Raw genomic sequence first — 13,539 nt, forward strand, 5'->3', positions numbered from 1 at the left:
TTATCCTCCAGGAGCAGTGGATTCATAGTGCGGGCACCGAGCCTCGGCGATAGCCCTGGAGGCAAAAAAAAAAAAAAAAAAAGAAAAAGAAAAAAACAAAAAGAAAGAAAGAGAAATAGAGACAGAGAGAGGAAAGATACCACAGCACTGAAGTTTCCTCTAGTGTAGTGGATGGCTGATTTTCAACCTGGGTCACATGACGAAGCAGAGGTACTATCCAGGTGAGCTGTCAAGCTGACTTCTAATGGCTTTTACAATTACTGAGTCTAATCTTCACAGCATTTTAGGGAAAAGTTACTATTATTATCCCCAGTTTGCAGAAGGTTAAGTAAATCACAATTGAGCAAGAAGAAATTGGTAGCATTCATCCACACTTCTATTAGAGCTGTGATTTAAAGTGCTATTTACTTATCATTTATTTATTTATTGCCTCCAGGGCTATTGCTAGAGTTAGTGGCTGTATTATGAACCCACTGCTCCTGGAGGCCATTTTTTTCCATTTATGTTGTTGCTGTTGTTGCTGTTATTACTGTTTGATAGGATAGAGAGAAACTGAGAGAGAAGGGGAAGACAGAGGGGAGAGACAGACATCTGCAGACCTGCTTCACCGCTTGCAAAGCGACCCCCTACAAGTGGGGAGGTGGGGGCTCAAACTGAGATCCTTGTGCCAGTCCTGTGCTTCACACTATGTGCACTTAACCCAGTGCGCCACCACACAGCACCCTAAAGGAGCAGTTTGGGAGATAGCTGCACTTGTGGAGCACAGGACTTGCATGCCTGAGGTTCCTGGTTGATCTCTGGTACCTCATGTGCTACAGTGAAGCTCTGGCTTGTCTCTGTCCCATGTGATAAGCACACCCTCTCTCTTCTCTCAATGTAATGAAAAGAATCTTTTACATAAAAAAAGAAACAATATCCCCCAAATGGAGTTGTTCATGGCCAGCTGCAAGGGGTGGAGGGTGGGGCATGGGGAGAGGACACAGCACACCCAAGCTTAATACCTAAAGTGCAATTTTAAGCCAACCAATCTGGAGTTTCAACTGAAATAATCCCTTTTCTTTAGCTAATAACCATATCCCATCCTTTGACAGTAAAAACCTCCTATTTTGTGCAAAATCCTTCTGCTTAATGTATGAGATGCTTCCCGATTCATAAATCCTTTAATAAAGCCGAAAAGATCTCTAATCCGTTTCTGATGAATTTTGCTTAACACCGGGATCTTTGCGCCGGTCCTTGCGCTTCGCACCATGTGCACTTAACCCGCTGCGCTACCGCCTGACCCTATTCTTTCACATTTCTTTATGCACATGGGCCATCTCTGAGTTTCAGACTCAGCCCTACATTTAAGGTCACACAGTCAAGTCAACATTCTAAACAAGGGCAGGAAATTCATTTCAGAGGCAAAACAAGCAGCACAAAAGAAAAAAACAAATTGTTAAAAAGTGAAAACTTTTTGAATTAGTTTTTTTTCCTCATTTTTCCTTTTTTTCCCTTTATTTGATAGAATAGGCAGAAATGGGGAGGGGGGAATAGAGGGAGAGAGAGCTTTACCACATGTGAAGTTTCAACCCTGCAGGTGGGTTAGTTTCTTTTTTTGTTGTTGTTTCATTTTTTATGACTTTATTCATTTTGTCTACTTTCATTCAAAAAGTACCAGCAGTGCCATCTCTCTTCTAAGTACCAGACTATTTATCATACATTAGTGACTAAGTTCCATGCCACCATTTCTTTAAAAAAATGGTCCATGGCCTGCCTTACCACTGTGATCCAGGACAAAGTCATCTTGGGCATAACGGAACTTCTCTGGTCCACAGGCAATGAAAACATCATCATCTCCAAAAAAGTCTTGCAGGCAAGTAACCTGGAAAAAAAATTCAAAGTTAAATTTCCAGAAACCCCATCCATAAATGAGACGCATGTAACACACATGTGTAGTGTAACAAGTAAGTATACACACATAAGTATGTTTGTACATCTATGATTTATATATTTGCATGAGAGTATTAGTAGAGACAGAGAGAGAACACCAGGGCATCACTCTGGCATCTGTGGTGCCAGAGACTAAACTTAGGAACTCATACTTGGAAATCCAACAATTTATCCATTGTGTCATATCCCAGACCACTACAGACATATACTAAAGAATGGTCTTTACCAGCAGATTCCTAAAATAATGAGAAAATGAAAAAAAGATTCAATTTAAATTCAATCTATCAAAGCAACATATTGGCTTATATGTATTCTATACACACAGTGTCAACATTTTCAGATAATACAGACAGAACTGTGAATCTGTCAATCTGATTTTATGCTAAAATTACATCTGTGTAACAGTAGAACTCCTTCATGTAGTGCAATCTTTGCCTTACACATCTGAAATGTGCTTGTGCTTAAATTTCACAAGTCTATGGAACTTCATATTGAAGCTAGTAGTGCCCTCAGTCAATACTTTTCAAAGTGAACTACCTTATAAACTTCCCTGGGTCTAATGTAAGTTAGAATAATTTTCTTTCTTTCTTTCTTTCTTTCCTTCTTTCTTTTCTTTTTCTTTTTCTTTTTTTTGCCTCCAGGGTTATCACTGGGGCTCTGTGCCTACACTACAAGTCCACTGCTCCTGGAGGCCATTTTTCCCCACTTTTGTTGCCCTTGTTATTACTGTTATTGCTGTTGGACAAGAGAGAGAAATTGAGAGAGATGGGGAAGACAGAGAGGGGGAGAGAAAGATAGGCACCTGCAAACCTGCTTCACCACTTGCGAGGCAACCCCCTGCAGGTAGGGAGCTGGGTGGGGGGCTTGAACCAGGATCCTTGTGCTAGTCCTTGCACTTCACACCATGTGTGCTTAACCTGCTGCACTACTGCCCAGCCCCCAGAATAAATACCTTTCATTAATAAGAGCCACATTATTTTGCAATGTACATCATCCTAACATTAGTCAAGTGTCTCCTATGTGCCAGGCATAAACAAAAGATGAGAAGCACACAAGGAGAGTAATCATTACTGTTCAAGTGCCACAACAGGAGGCTAATAAACTAGAGAAGCACATCGAAACTGTTATGGAATACAGAAGCACAGAGAATTAACTCAAGGAAAAGATCATCTGTATACTTAGCTAATCCTATCCTTTATGTCTACCAGCACATTTCTATCCTTTGATGACCTGTTTGGTCCTTTTTTAAATCTAAAGGGTAAGAAAACATTAATCTGAAAGGATATATGTACATTGCTATTCATACAAGCACTGCTAGCAATAGCCAAAATAAGTAGTCAGCCTAAATGCCCATCAACAGATGACTGGACAAATGAAATTGTGGGATATATACTCAATGGAAACTACCTGTCATTAGAAAAAAATGACATTTGTATATTTTGGGGCAAAATGGATAAAACTTGAGGTGAAGGAAGTGAAAGGCTGTTATAGGATGTTTTCATCATTTAGGAAATATAAATTATCTAAAAAAAACCTTGTAAATAATAACCAAATTCACTCAGAAAACTATCAGAAGAAATGAGGGAGGGGTAAGTGGAAGAATCTTTTTGGTGTAGTGCTACCAGAATTTTGGTGGCGATTTGGAAAACCATATATACACATACAGAAGTGTGAAATTATACTCTAAATTTTTGTAATATTGTAAGTCAGTGTTAAATCATTTTTTAAAGAAGTAATATTTTCAAACAGGCAAAGAAAAGGGCATTAGCTTAGAAGCTCTCTCACTGTTTACTTGAATTCTTCAATGCTAGAAGCTCTTCAGGAAGAATGGATGTTAGTTTGATGGGTTATAACAGACAGCTACACAAATGATGGGAAAGCAGTATTTCTGCTAAGGCACAAAATTAAAGTTATCAGCAGGATCTAATGGGGGAGAACCATCCAACTGAGAAATAATAGATCTATGGGAGCATATCTAAGCTTTCCAAATGAATGTGGGCCATTTAAAAGCATTAATTTTTCTATCTTTCAGGAGACAGATTAATTAGGTCAGGGTGAGCAGTGGCGGTCAGAATTTCAGTACTAGTTCTAAATAGATTGCCATTACCACAGGCCCCCCCTCCCCCCCACACACATGGTCTCTGATAAAGGGTACAGAAAAGTTACAATGGTTTAAAGCCTGATGAAAGCATTATGCATATATTAGGAGAACACACTGAACCCTTTCCTCCTAGAGGAAAGACAGAGGATACAACGATGTCCTTCTTCTTCCCTGGACACTCACATTATGAAACAGAGAACACCTCCACTGTTCTGTCCGTTGGCACTCTTCTGAAACCTGTATTCCCTATCATTTTCAAGCTACAAAGGAGTTAGTGGGGAAAATGGTTGGATTTCTCTTTTTACTATACAATTCTAATACTTAAGTGTTTTATTGCCTAAGAAAAGTTAAACTACATTTTAGGAGACTGCTTTCGGAAGAGGTTAATGCATTTTTCTTAGATGGGAAGGGGAAAGGAACACTATATTAAGTGGGTAAATAGCAATGTCCAGTTGGAATTTCTTCTGTTCAGAAAAGAGGAAACACTATTTTAAGTGGGTAAACAACAATGTGTCTAGAATTACTTTCTGTTCTAGTTTCAGCTTCATATACTCTCAAAAGAATTTTTCATGGAAATATTCACTGCAGCCTCAGATGCAGGTATTCCCTGATTATTCTTTTTAAAATTTTATTTATAAAAAGGAAAGACTGACAAAACCATAGGATAAGAGGGGTACAACTCCACATAATTCCCACCACCAGAACTCCGTATCCCATCGCCTCCCTTGATAGCTTTCTAGTCTTTAACCCTCTGGGAGGATGGACTGAAACGGCATAGATATTATTAGCATGGAAATAGTTGTCTGTTTTATATCTGGATCTCTTAGCAGACTGTTATAATCCCAGCACAGCAGATAGTACCTAGCAGATAGGGTTTGTTCACTACCAAAATTCAGCTTTAAAATATTATCTCCAGAAGCCAGACCTCCTACCTTCTGCACCCCATAAAGATCTTTGGTCCATACTCCCAGCGAGATAAAGAACAGGGAAACTTCTAATGGAGGGAACGGGATATCAAACTCTGGTGGTGGGAATTTCATCCCACTTATCCCAAAATCTTGTCAATCATTATTAAATCACTAATAAAAGAAGATAATATCCAATGAGAATAATTATTAAAAACATCTTATTTCTTTATTGGATTAGTGGTTTACAATCAACAGTAAAATACAGTAGTTTGTACATGTGTAATATTTCTCAGTTTTCCACATAACATTCTAACCTCTCTTGGGTCCTCCTCTACCATCATTTTCCAGGACCTGAACATCCCCCCACCCCAATCCTTGTTAGCTGACTTCTAAAGATTTGGAATAGCTCAGAAATAAAGTACAGTAAGTGCCTTATCTTTGAAACTAAAATGACTGCTTTTATAGACGTGCACTGATACTACTTTCTTCTTCAAAGAAATAATCACAAGTCATAAATTACCAAAAGGAGACTGCATTTGGTTTTAGACGTATCCTGCTTGCTTCCTTTCCTTTTCTTTTGGAAACAGAAAAGGGAGTAAGGATGCTGTACACTTACATTCTTTCACTATGGTTCTGCTTGCCTCTCCCAATAACATTTACAATGCCTTTTTGTTGTTGTTGTTGTTCATTATCTGAAGATGACTTGAGTCCTGAGGAGCTTGACTCAAGTTCTACTCATATCCTGTGGAAAACAGCCAGCTCCAGTTTCTTCAGAATGAGAGGGAGACTCATGCTGTTTGATGTTAGTATGGCTTTTAAAAATTACTAATGACAGAGGAGGAGAAAAAGAGAATCACAGCATTACTCTGGCACGTACTATGCCAGGAATGGAACTAAGGGTCTTGTACTTGGGAGTCAAGTGCTTTATCCACTGTGCCACCTCCCTTGGCCACAGATTAGTATAATTCTGAACCTTTCCCAAAGAAAAACATATAGAAAAACATTTTTAAGATGTAAAAAAAAAATCCAAATGACATTTTAAACATATACTAAGTGACAAGCCCACTAGCTGCCTAAGCCATTGTCTTTATTTCTACTGCTAACAGGGGACCCATCGTTTTTCTAGACTGCCCTCATAGATACTTAAAACTGTAAATTCAGCAGACTGACATCACCATAACTAACATTATTCCAAACACACAGTACTGCTAACTTGTTTTGCTTAATGTAACTTCCAGCTCTTGAATATAAATCCTGCTAAAACAGAGAAACCTGCCTGAAAATTTTTTTTAAAAGGTACATAATTTGGTTTTTCTGAATCAGTGAAATAAATTCACAAATCAGTAAGCAGAGACTTAGACTCTCCCCATTTTTTTGTCCTCTACCCAGAATACAATTAGCATAAATGTCCAGCTTTGTTCCCAGTAAATGTTGGCTGGTCTACAGTAAGGGAAGGACTCCTTTCTACAGCAAAAGAAAGCCACTTACAATAGCAGTATTTTCCAGTTTCCTGAAAAGCCATTCAGCTAGGCACTTACAGACCACAGTTGCCATGGTAACAGAACTGAAGCTACAAGATGACAGTGCTTACAGTAAAGGGCTTTGCAATAGCTTCTACAGACAACACCCTACATTTAGTTGGTGCCCATAAAAAAAAATGCTGGGTCTAATTTTCCTTTTCCCAGTGTAGTCCCCTCATATTGGTTTTTCGGGGAAAGTCATGATATATTTTTACAGAAAAACATAGGAAAATCCAGCAAGACTTTCCCGACAACCCAATAATAATCACTCTTGGCCAATGGAAATGACTGTCACAAAATCCTAAGATCAGGGATTAGGTCTCAGGAAATACTTCTGGCAATAGAATGCAGATACTTTGTACATTGAATTAGCAGATATTTAGTTACCATAGCACCTATAAAACAGGTAATTTTTAAATAAAATTTCAGAAGAATTCAAGGAAGGAAGTCAAAGAAAAGCTACAAAGCCAATCACAAGTCTTTCTCTCATTCTGTAGAAGCTGGAGCTACACATTTTCAAGAGAATGGGACCAGAACTTGAGTCAGAGCTCCCCAGGACTCAAGTCATCTTCAAATAATAAACAAAAAATGAAATCACAAGTGTTACTGAAGAGGCCATGAAAACCATAGTAAAAGGATGTAACTCTACAACTCACATCCCCTGCCCCACTCCCACCCCCCAGTTTCCAACAAAGAGAACAAGCATGAAATACTTGTTAACTCCATACTTTACACAAAGAATTTTATTTACACATGGATTTTATTATTCCCCTATACAACACTGCTCAGTAGGCACTGCAGCCTTCATTACATACAAGAAAAAAGCCAAAGCTCAAAGGGGTTAAAAAAAAAAAAACTGCTCAAGTTTACACAGCTAAGGAAAAAAGAAATAGGGCTTTGATTCTGCCTGCTGTACTTGGCATGTACTCTTTATACTTGACCAAACCATTCCCCCAAAGAAGGAAAGCATGATTTACAGTCTATGAAACCAACACAAGAGAACTTACTAAGAAACCTTATTCAGAAGTGTTGATACTTGCCTCTAACCCAAATAACCAGGGAATTTTCCCACGCCTTACTTTTTGAATTAAATGAATGGAAAGTATTAAGCTTATACCTAGGATTTCTAAGGATCAACTTTTTCAGTAATGGCATGTGTTAATACAAATTCGGACAAATGGCCTACAGTTTAGGGAACACTGAGTATGATCTGAAATTGATACATTTAAAGAAATTGGCTATTTCATTCTAAATTTACAAATACAAGTTAAAAATCATGACTTTAGAATATGATTCTATTTTCTGTGAAACTGGAAAGTATAGGAATATTAATATGCATTAATAAATGTTATGGCCTTTACCTTCTGAACATAAAGTCAGAATCTACAGCATTTTCTAGGCAATTTTCTCTGCTTACAAAGCCCATCCTCAGCTTAGTCCACCTCTAGGATGTTAGCTTAGCATATGGTGAGTATTTCTACGTAGCTAAGAGCCTTTACCATGTCTAAACAGGTTTAAGCCCTCAGTATCCACCTGCAGATGGGGCACTTCATGATTGGTGGAGAGGTGCTGCAGGTATTTCTCTTTTCCCCAGTTTGTATCAAAAAGACCAACCTGATCTCACTCATGGACAGACCTTAAATAAGAATAGAAAGAGGAAATACAAAGTAGAATTTGGACTGGGTTTGGTGTATTGCACTGAAATAAATGACTGGCAGGAGAGCGGGGGCTTTCTAGTCCTGGTGCATGATAGTAGAAGAGGGCTGGGATTGTGAGTATTCTGCAGAAAATTGAGAAATTTTATACAGGTATCAACTACATTTACTGTAAACCAATAAAAAAAACCGAAATTAAACAACGAAAAAAAAATCCTGACTGGTGGTAAAATGATTTACTTGCATAGTGAGCTGCTTTGCCAGATGGAAGACCCCCAATTAAAAAAACAAAAAAAAATCCTGACTGGTGGTAAAATGATTTATTTGCACAGTGAGCTGCTTTGCCAGATGGAAGACCCTGGTTCAAGCTTGACCCTCACTACACTGAAGGAAGTGCCACTGCTATGGTTTCTTTCCCCTTCTTAAAACAAGTCAACCTGGGAGCCTAGAGATGACATTACTCACTCATTCATTCACTCTGCCCAGCCACCCTTTTCAGCAGTCTCATCTGCCCATTTCTAACTTGCTATATTTATTTCAGCAGATTTAGAGCAAGTTATTTCAGGCTTAGGAAACTTTAAAGTAAAATAAAAGTTAACTAAATGAGGGCTAGAGACTACTGAAAGGGAAAAGGAACGTAACTTTCCAAATTTCACAGTATCTGATGACAAAGTTCCCTTTGTTTAATTTCCCAGCTTCAAGCCTAGTGAATCCAAAATGGAGGAGGGGTGTTGTCCTGTGCTGTAGAAACCACACAATGACTTTTATTTCTATATAGCTGCATTTACTTTCATATGAAAAGGAATCAACATTTTCATTTTCACACCAACATAAATCCTAGGTGGAAAAAAATGGCTTTCTGTAAGCGCAGTCTTCTTAGCAAATAAAGGTCTTGTATAGCTGAAGAAATCCAAATAAGGTACATGCCTGCGGCTATTCAGAAATGGAAAGCATGCCATCCATTCCAACTATTTAAAATGGAAGTAAGATTGGCTGAGGCAAATACCATAAGTAGCTTTTCTTGTCTAAAGGACACCTGTTCCTGAAACACAGCCAAAAGCTTCTTATACCAACATACTCACAGCTGATCAGCACGTTGTTAGCACCAGTGCTTAGGTCAGGAACATACAGATCGTGAGGGCTTGGCAGTTACATTCATGCATTTATTAAAGCCCACTGTAAAAATGCTCAGCAAATCTGAGGCCCTGGGTTCAATCACAGGCACCACCATATGGGGAAGCTGAGCAGTGTTCCAGTCTCTCATAAAAACAAAAGAATAAATTGGGCCAGCTACATAGCTCACTTGGAGAGTGCACCTGTTAAGCCATGTGCAAGACCCAACTTTGAGCTCAGCCCCCACTACACTAGAGGAAGTCTGGGTGCTGTGTCTCAGTCCCTCTCTCCCTTTCTCTCTCTCTCTGAAAAGAGTTGGCCCGATGCAGTGATGCCTTGGTGATAAAAAATAATTTTTATTTTTATATTTTATTAATGGGAAGTGGGAAAAGAACCAGAGTATCACTCTGGCATGGTGGTGTCCAGGATCTAACTCAGGACCTCATGCTTGCAAGTCCCAATAGCTTATTTATTTATTTTACCAGAGCACTGCTCAACTCTGGCTTACAGTAGTGTTGGGGGATTGAACCTGGGACCTTGTAGTCAAAGGCAAGAAAATCTTTTGCATACTCCTCTATCAAGTAAAATACTTTATCCAATAAGCTACTTCTAATGCTGCTAAATAAATCTTTAAAAATGCAAATATCCAGAGAGAGAAGAGTTTTGTCTATTGACTGTGTACCCCTACTCCACTTTATGTGGAACTTCAGCATGAAGCAGAAAAATCTTTTCTGTTGTTGCTTTATTTTAAGGTGGCTCAGTATAATGAAGTAATTTAGGACTGAAGAACAAAGTAAGCAGTGCTCACCCCAGAGAGTTAACGTGTTATTTTTCCATGCCTGCCTCAGATTATTTTAAAACGTGAGAACGACATAAAGCCAACAGACTTTGTTTTTGGTTCCCAGATCCATTCCCCACCCCCTTCTCTTACATCTTTTCTACCTTTGTCCTCTGCTATCCTACAGGGATCTATCAAATATTTGGCCTAGACGTTGAGAGATAGCTCACTCAGTGGAGTTCAGGCTTTATCATGTTCCAGAGGCCCAGGTGTGAGCCCCTAGCAGTGGGAGCTCTAGGAATTGTGGAGTGGTGCTGTAAGTCTTTCCCTCTAGCTCTCTCCCTCTCTATCTGAAATCAAATAGAAATGCCCAATGGCATGCGACTCCAATCACACAGGCATGTGGCTTCAATAGCCCCATCCTCTAACCTGAAAATCCCCCCCCAAAAAAAAAAAACATTAAATTAATTAACTGTGGGTTCTTTCAAGCCACATTTTTGGCCAATATGTATCCACTGATAGCCAAGAATATTGTTTAACATACTGTACTGTATCATATAAATTTTATCATACTTAATATGCCATCCTACAATTTGCCTTCCCCACTCCCAGGATTGATTCTAAAACCTAGCCAGATATTAGTTCTTCTTACTAATTTCCCCCATTATATCTCACTAATATATTCCTTAATTTCTGGCTTAAATCATTTGACATAAATTATTGCCATCCATTCATTTAACATTATGCCTGATGATAAATAGCAAAGAAATCCTACATCCCATTTCAGCACTACCTACATCCCTTCAATACTTCCAAGTCTTTCAAATGATTTCCCATTTTCTCAGAATGTTCACTGTAATTTATACATTATAACCATAAAAGTGACCGAGTAAATTCTCAGATGGCAGAAAAGATGTGCAAATCAATTCATTCTCTGCCTACAGACTTCATCTCCAATTGTGAGGGAAGAATGTGCATCAAATGCTTGACATTTAGGTCTTGAAATCTGGGCATAACTGTTACTGCAAAGAACACGGTTTCTTGGCCTAAGTGAGTATAAACTCCAGAGAGAAGATATTTTAAATTACCTGAAATGATCCACGATAAAGTTATAGCCAAGCTTTCAAAACATACAAACTATCAGTAAATCACTAGTTTGTAGAAACAGTTCCTTTCAAAAGACAAAACAAAGAAAGGAAAAACCAAAATCACATGCCAAGTTTATGCTCCACTGTAACACAACACAGCTTTCTCAAGGCACAGGAAACTCACGCTTCTTGGTGGAATACATAAAAGGCATCATGCGCTCCCTGAAGAAATTCTGATGAACTGTATGCATGAAGAATTTCTTATCTTTTTTTCCCCTTGCATCTAGAGACATCATATTCTTTCAGAGCAACATCTATTCATTTTTTGCAAGTCTCCAGGGGTGTCAATTAAACTGGGACTGGGACCAACAAGCAAGGGAAGTTGTCTGTAAGCATTTATCATTAAGTTATATGCCTTGCTTGGGGAGCCAGCTGTCTTAAATAACCATCCCCTCCCTGGGGCCACAAGTCTGGACAAGAATGCTACTCATGTCAGAAACTCATGTCATGAGATTAGATTTGAATGGAAAAGAAAAGGGGATGTGGGCTCTTTTCTCCAGCTGGGACTGATTATTCCCTCTCCAACAAGGAGGTGATTTAGCCTGAAAAGAGGAGCCCCTCCTTCCTGCTTGGATATTTCCCAATCCATCGTGGTACCCGAATGCCTCACACCCTGCTCACCCCGGCTCTCAGGCCTCTTAGTCTCTCTCTAGGAAGATATTTTGGTTCAATAATTCCCCATTGATGTGAACAGAAGTTACCCTTGGATTCTTGCAGTGTGGCCAGGAACCTGGGGATTCAAGGAGGCAGGTAGAAGAAGCCAGATGGAAGAGCAAGTTGGAAGCTTAGGTAACTGAGGCCAATAGATATGGTCTTGCCATGATAGGGAGGGTAGCAGAAACAGTGACTCTTTGTTCCACGGCACACACTAGCCTATCTCAGTGCAGACACCGGGAGTTAGCTATACAATGAGTGAATGAGCAACACCGAGATATGGGCTCACAGTATTAGACTGGGGGGGGGGGGGGAGGCAGCTACTGCATGGAGATAGCTACGGTGCTCCAGAGAACTTCAGCAGAAAAGCGATGTGAGAAGGCATGACAGCACAGTAGTGTTTGCATGCTGGTAGATCCCAAATGTGAGTAAGTAAATGTTATCTCCACAGTGAATTCCATCCTCCTATCCTCTTCTACCAGGGATGCTCCACTAATAACAATCTAAGAGAGGGTGCCAGCTTATAGCTGAGACCATGGTAAATGTGCAGTGTCTAACGTTATCAGGAGCACTAGGAGTAAGGTCAGAGGACAGGGAAGGGGCTATGGAGACAAAAAGCTTCATCCTTACTGACAGGGAGTGAGGACTCTTCCACCAAATACCAAAACAGATTCTGGAAATCATGATAGAGTCTTCCAGCCTACTTCCTGCTCCTTTGGGGGCTTTGTGCCTGCAGGATTACACGGCTCCCTGTGGACTTTATTTTTAAGTAGAGGGTGAAAAACAGGGAGAGAAAGAAGAGAGAACACAAAGACTGTTCTAAAAACACACTTTCACGTATATGTGCTGCCATATGGCAGCTGGGGGCTCGGATCCAAGTAATCATGCATGGTCAAGGACATACTCTAACAGGTGAGCTATACCTCAGACCCCTCTCTCTTTTTTAATGCAGCACTGGACACTCACACATGTGACAGCCTTCCTGCAAAGCCTTCCTGAGCCACCACCCAAAACCCCTTAATTTGAGAGAGAGGAAGAGATAAACAGTATTGGGGGTGGGAGAGGAATGCACCAGGGCACTGCTCCACCATCTACAGAGCTTTCCTGGTGCTGTCCATAGTGCTCCCAATCATGACTTACTCTACACAGAATGCAACAGAATATTCAAATGCACATGAATACCATTAGAGTGACTTATTAGGTGAAATATTTTAGGTCATTTATCTCTTTCGGTACTTTTAGTCCTCTATCTGATTCTTTTTGGTGTTACTGAACTAGAGGGGATCATGTTTCGGATGATTCCAAAAAGAGAAGGATGGACACTGGGTGATCTTACTCATAGATGGGACCTAAGAAGCAAAGTCAATACAGGTGAAGCATCAATGGGCTGTAGTCTACTGCAGCAGATTTGGGCGCTCAGGTGGGGAAGGAGGAGGATTAAGAGGGGCTGCTGGAAATCTAAGGATAAAGGTTTGGCAGAGGGTGAGATGTGCCGACACCTTTCTTGGGGGAAATGTGGAAATGTCCCTCAGGAAAACAACTGATCGACATTCCCTCCATGAAATGACATTAAAGCAGCAGCAGCCAAGGACTTGATAGGGAACTTTCACAAATGTGAGGGGAGCACCAAAAGGTCCACAAAGTCCTCACCATCTCCAGTGCTGGGGACAAGTTCTAGCAGTGGATGAATGACATGAAATTCTTCTTCAGGGCACTGTGAGGAAGAGCCCTGT

At 39.9% G+C, this 13,539-nt stretch overlaps 2 protein-coding genes across 6 annotated transcripts in view; both read right to left on the reverse strand.

The window, feature by feature from the left end:
• Window positions 1–13,539, reverse strand: part of MAB21L2 (mab-21 like 2) — a 384,237-nt gene that overhangs the window by 295,978 nt on the left and 74,720 nt on the right. The gene's annotated exons all lie outside the window — the stretch shown is intronic.
• The window catches only part of DCLK2 (doublecortin like kinase 2), a 147,770-nt gene that overhangs the window by 52,353 nt on the left and 81,878 nt on the right, over window positions 1–13,539 (reverse strand). For all 5 annotated transcript variants that reach the window (XR_009546381.1, XM_016190448.2, XM_016190457.2 and 2 more), the window contains exon 3: window positions 1,759–1,861. Coding sequence is in view for 4 of the 5 variants with exons in the window: in XM_016190448.2 (XP_016045934.1) it covers window positions 1,759–1,861 (103 nt within the window). In the remaining variant the exon portion in view is untranslated. The remainder of the gene's footprint in view (window positions 1–1,758; window positions 1,862–13,539) is intronic.

The sequence above is a fragment of the Erinaceus europaeus genome, chromosome 19, assembly GCF_950295315.1.
Source record: "Erinaceus europaeus chromosome 19, mEriEur2.1, whole genome shotgun sequence".
Classification (NCBI taxonomy): Eukaryota; Metazoa; Chordata; class Mammalia; order Eulipotyphla; family Erinaceidae; genus Erinaceus; species Erinaceus europaeus.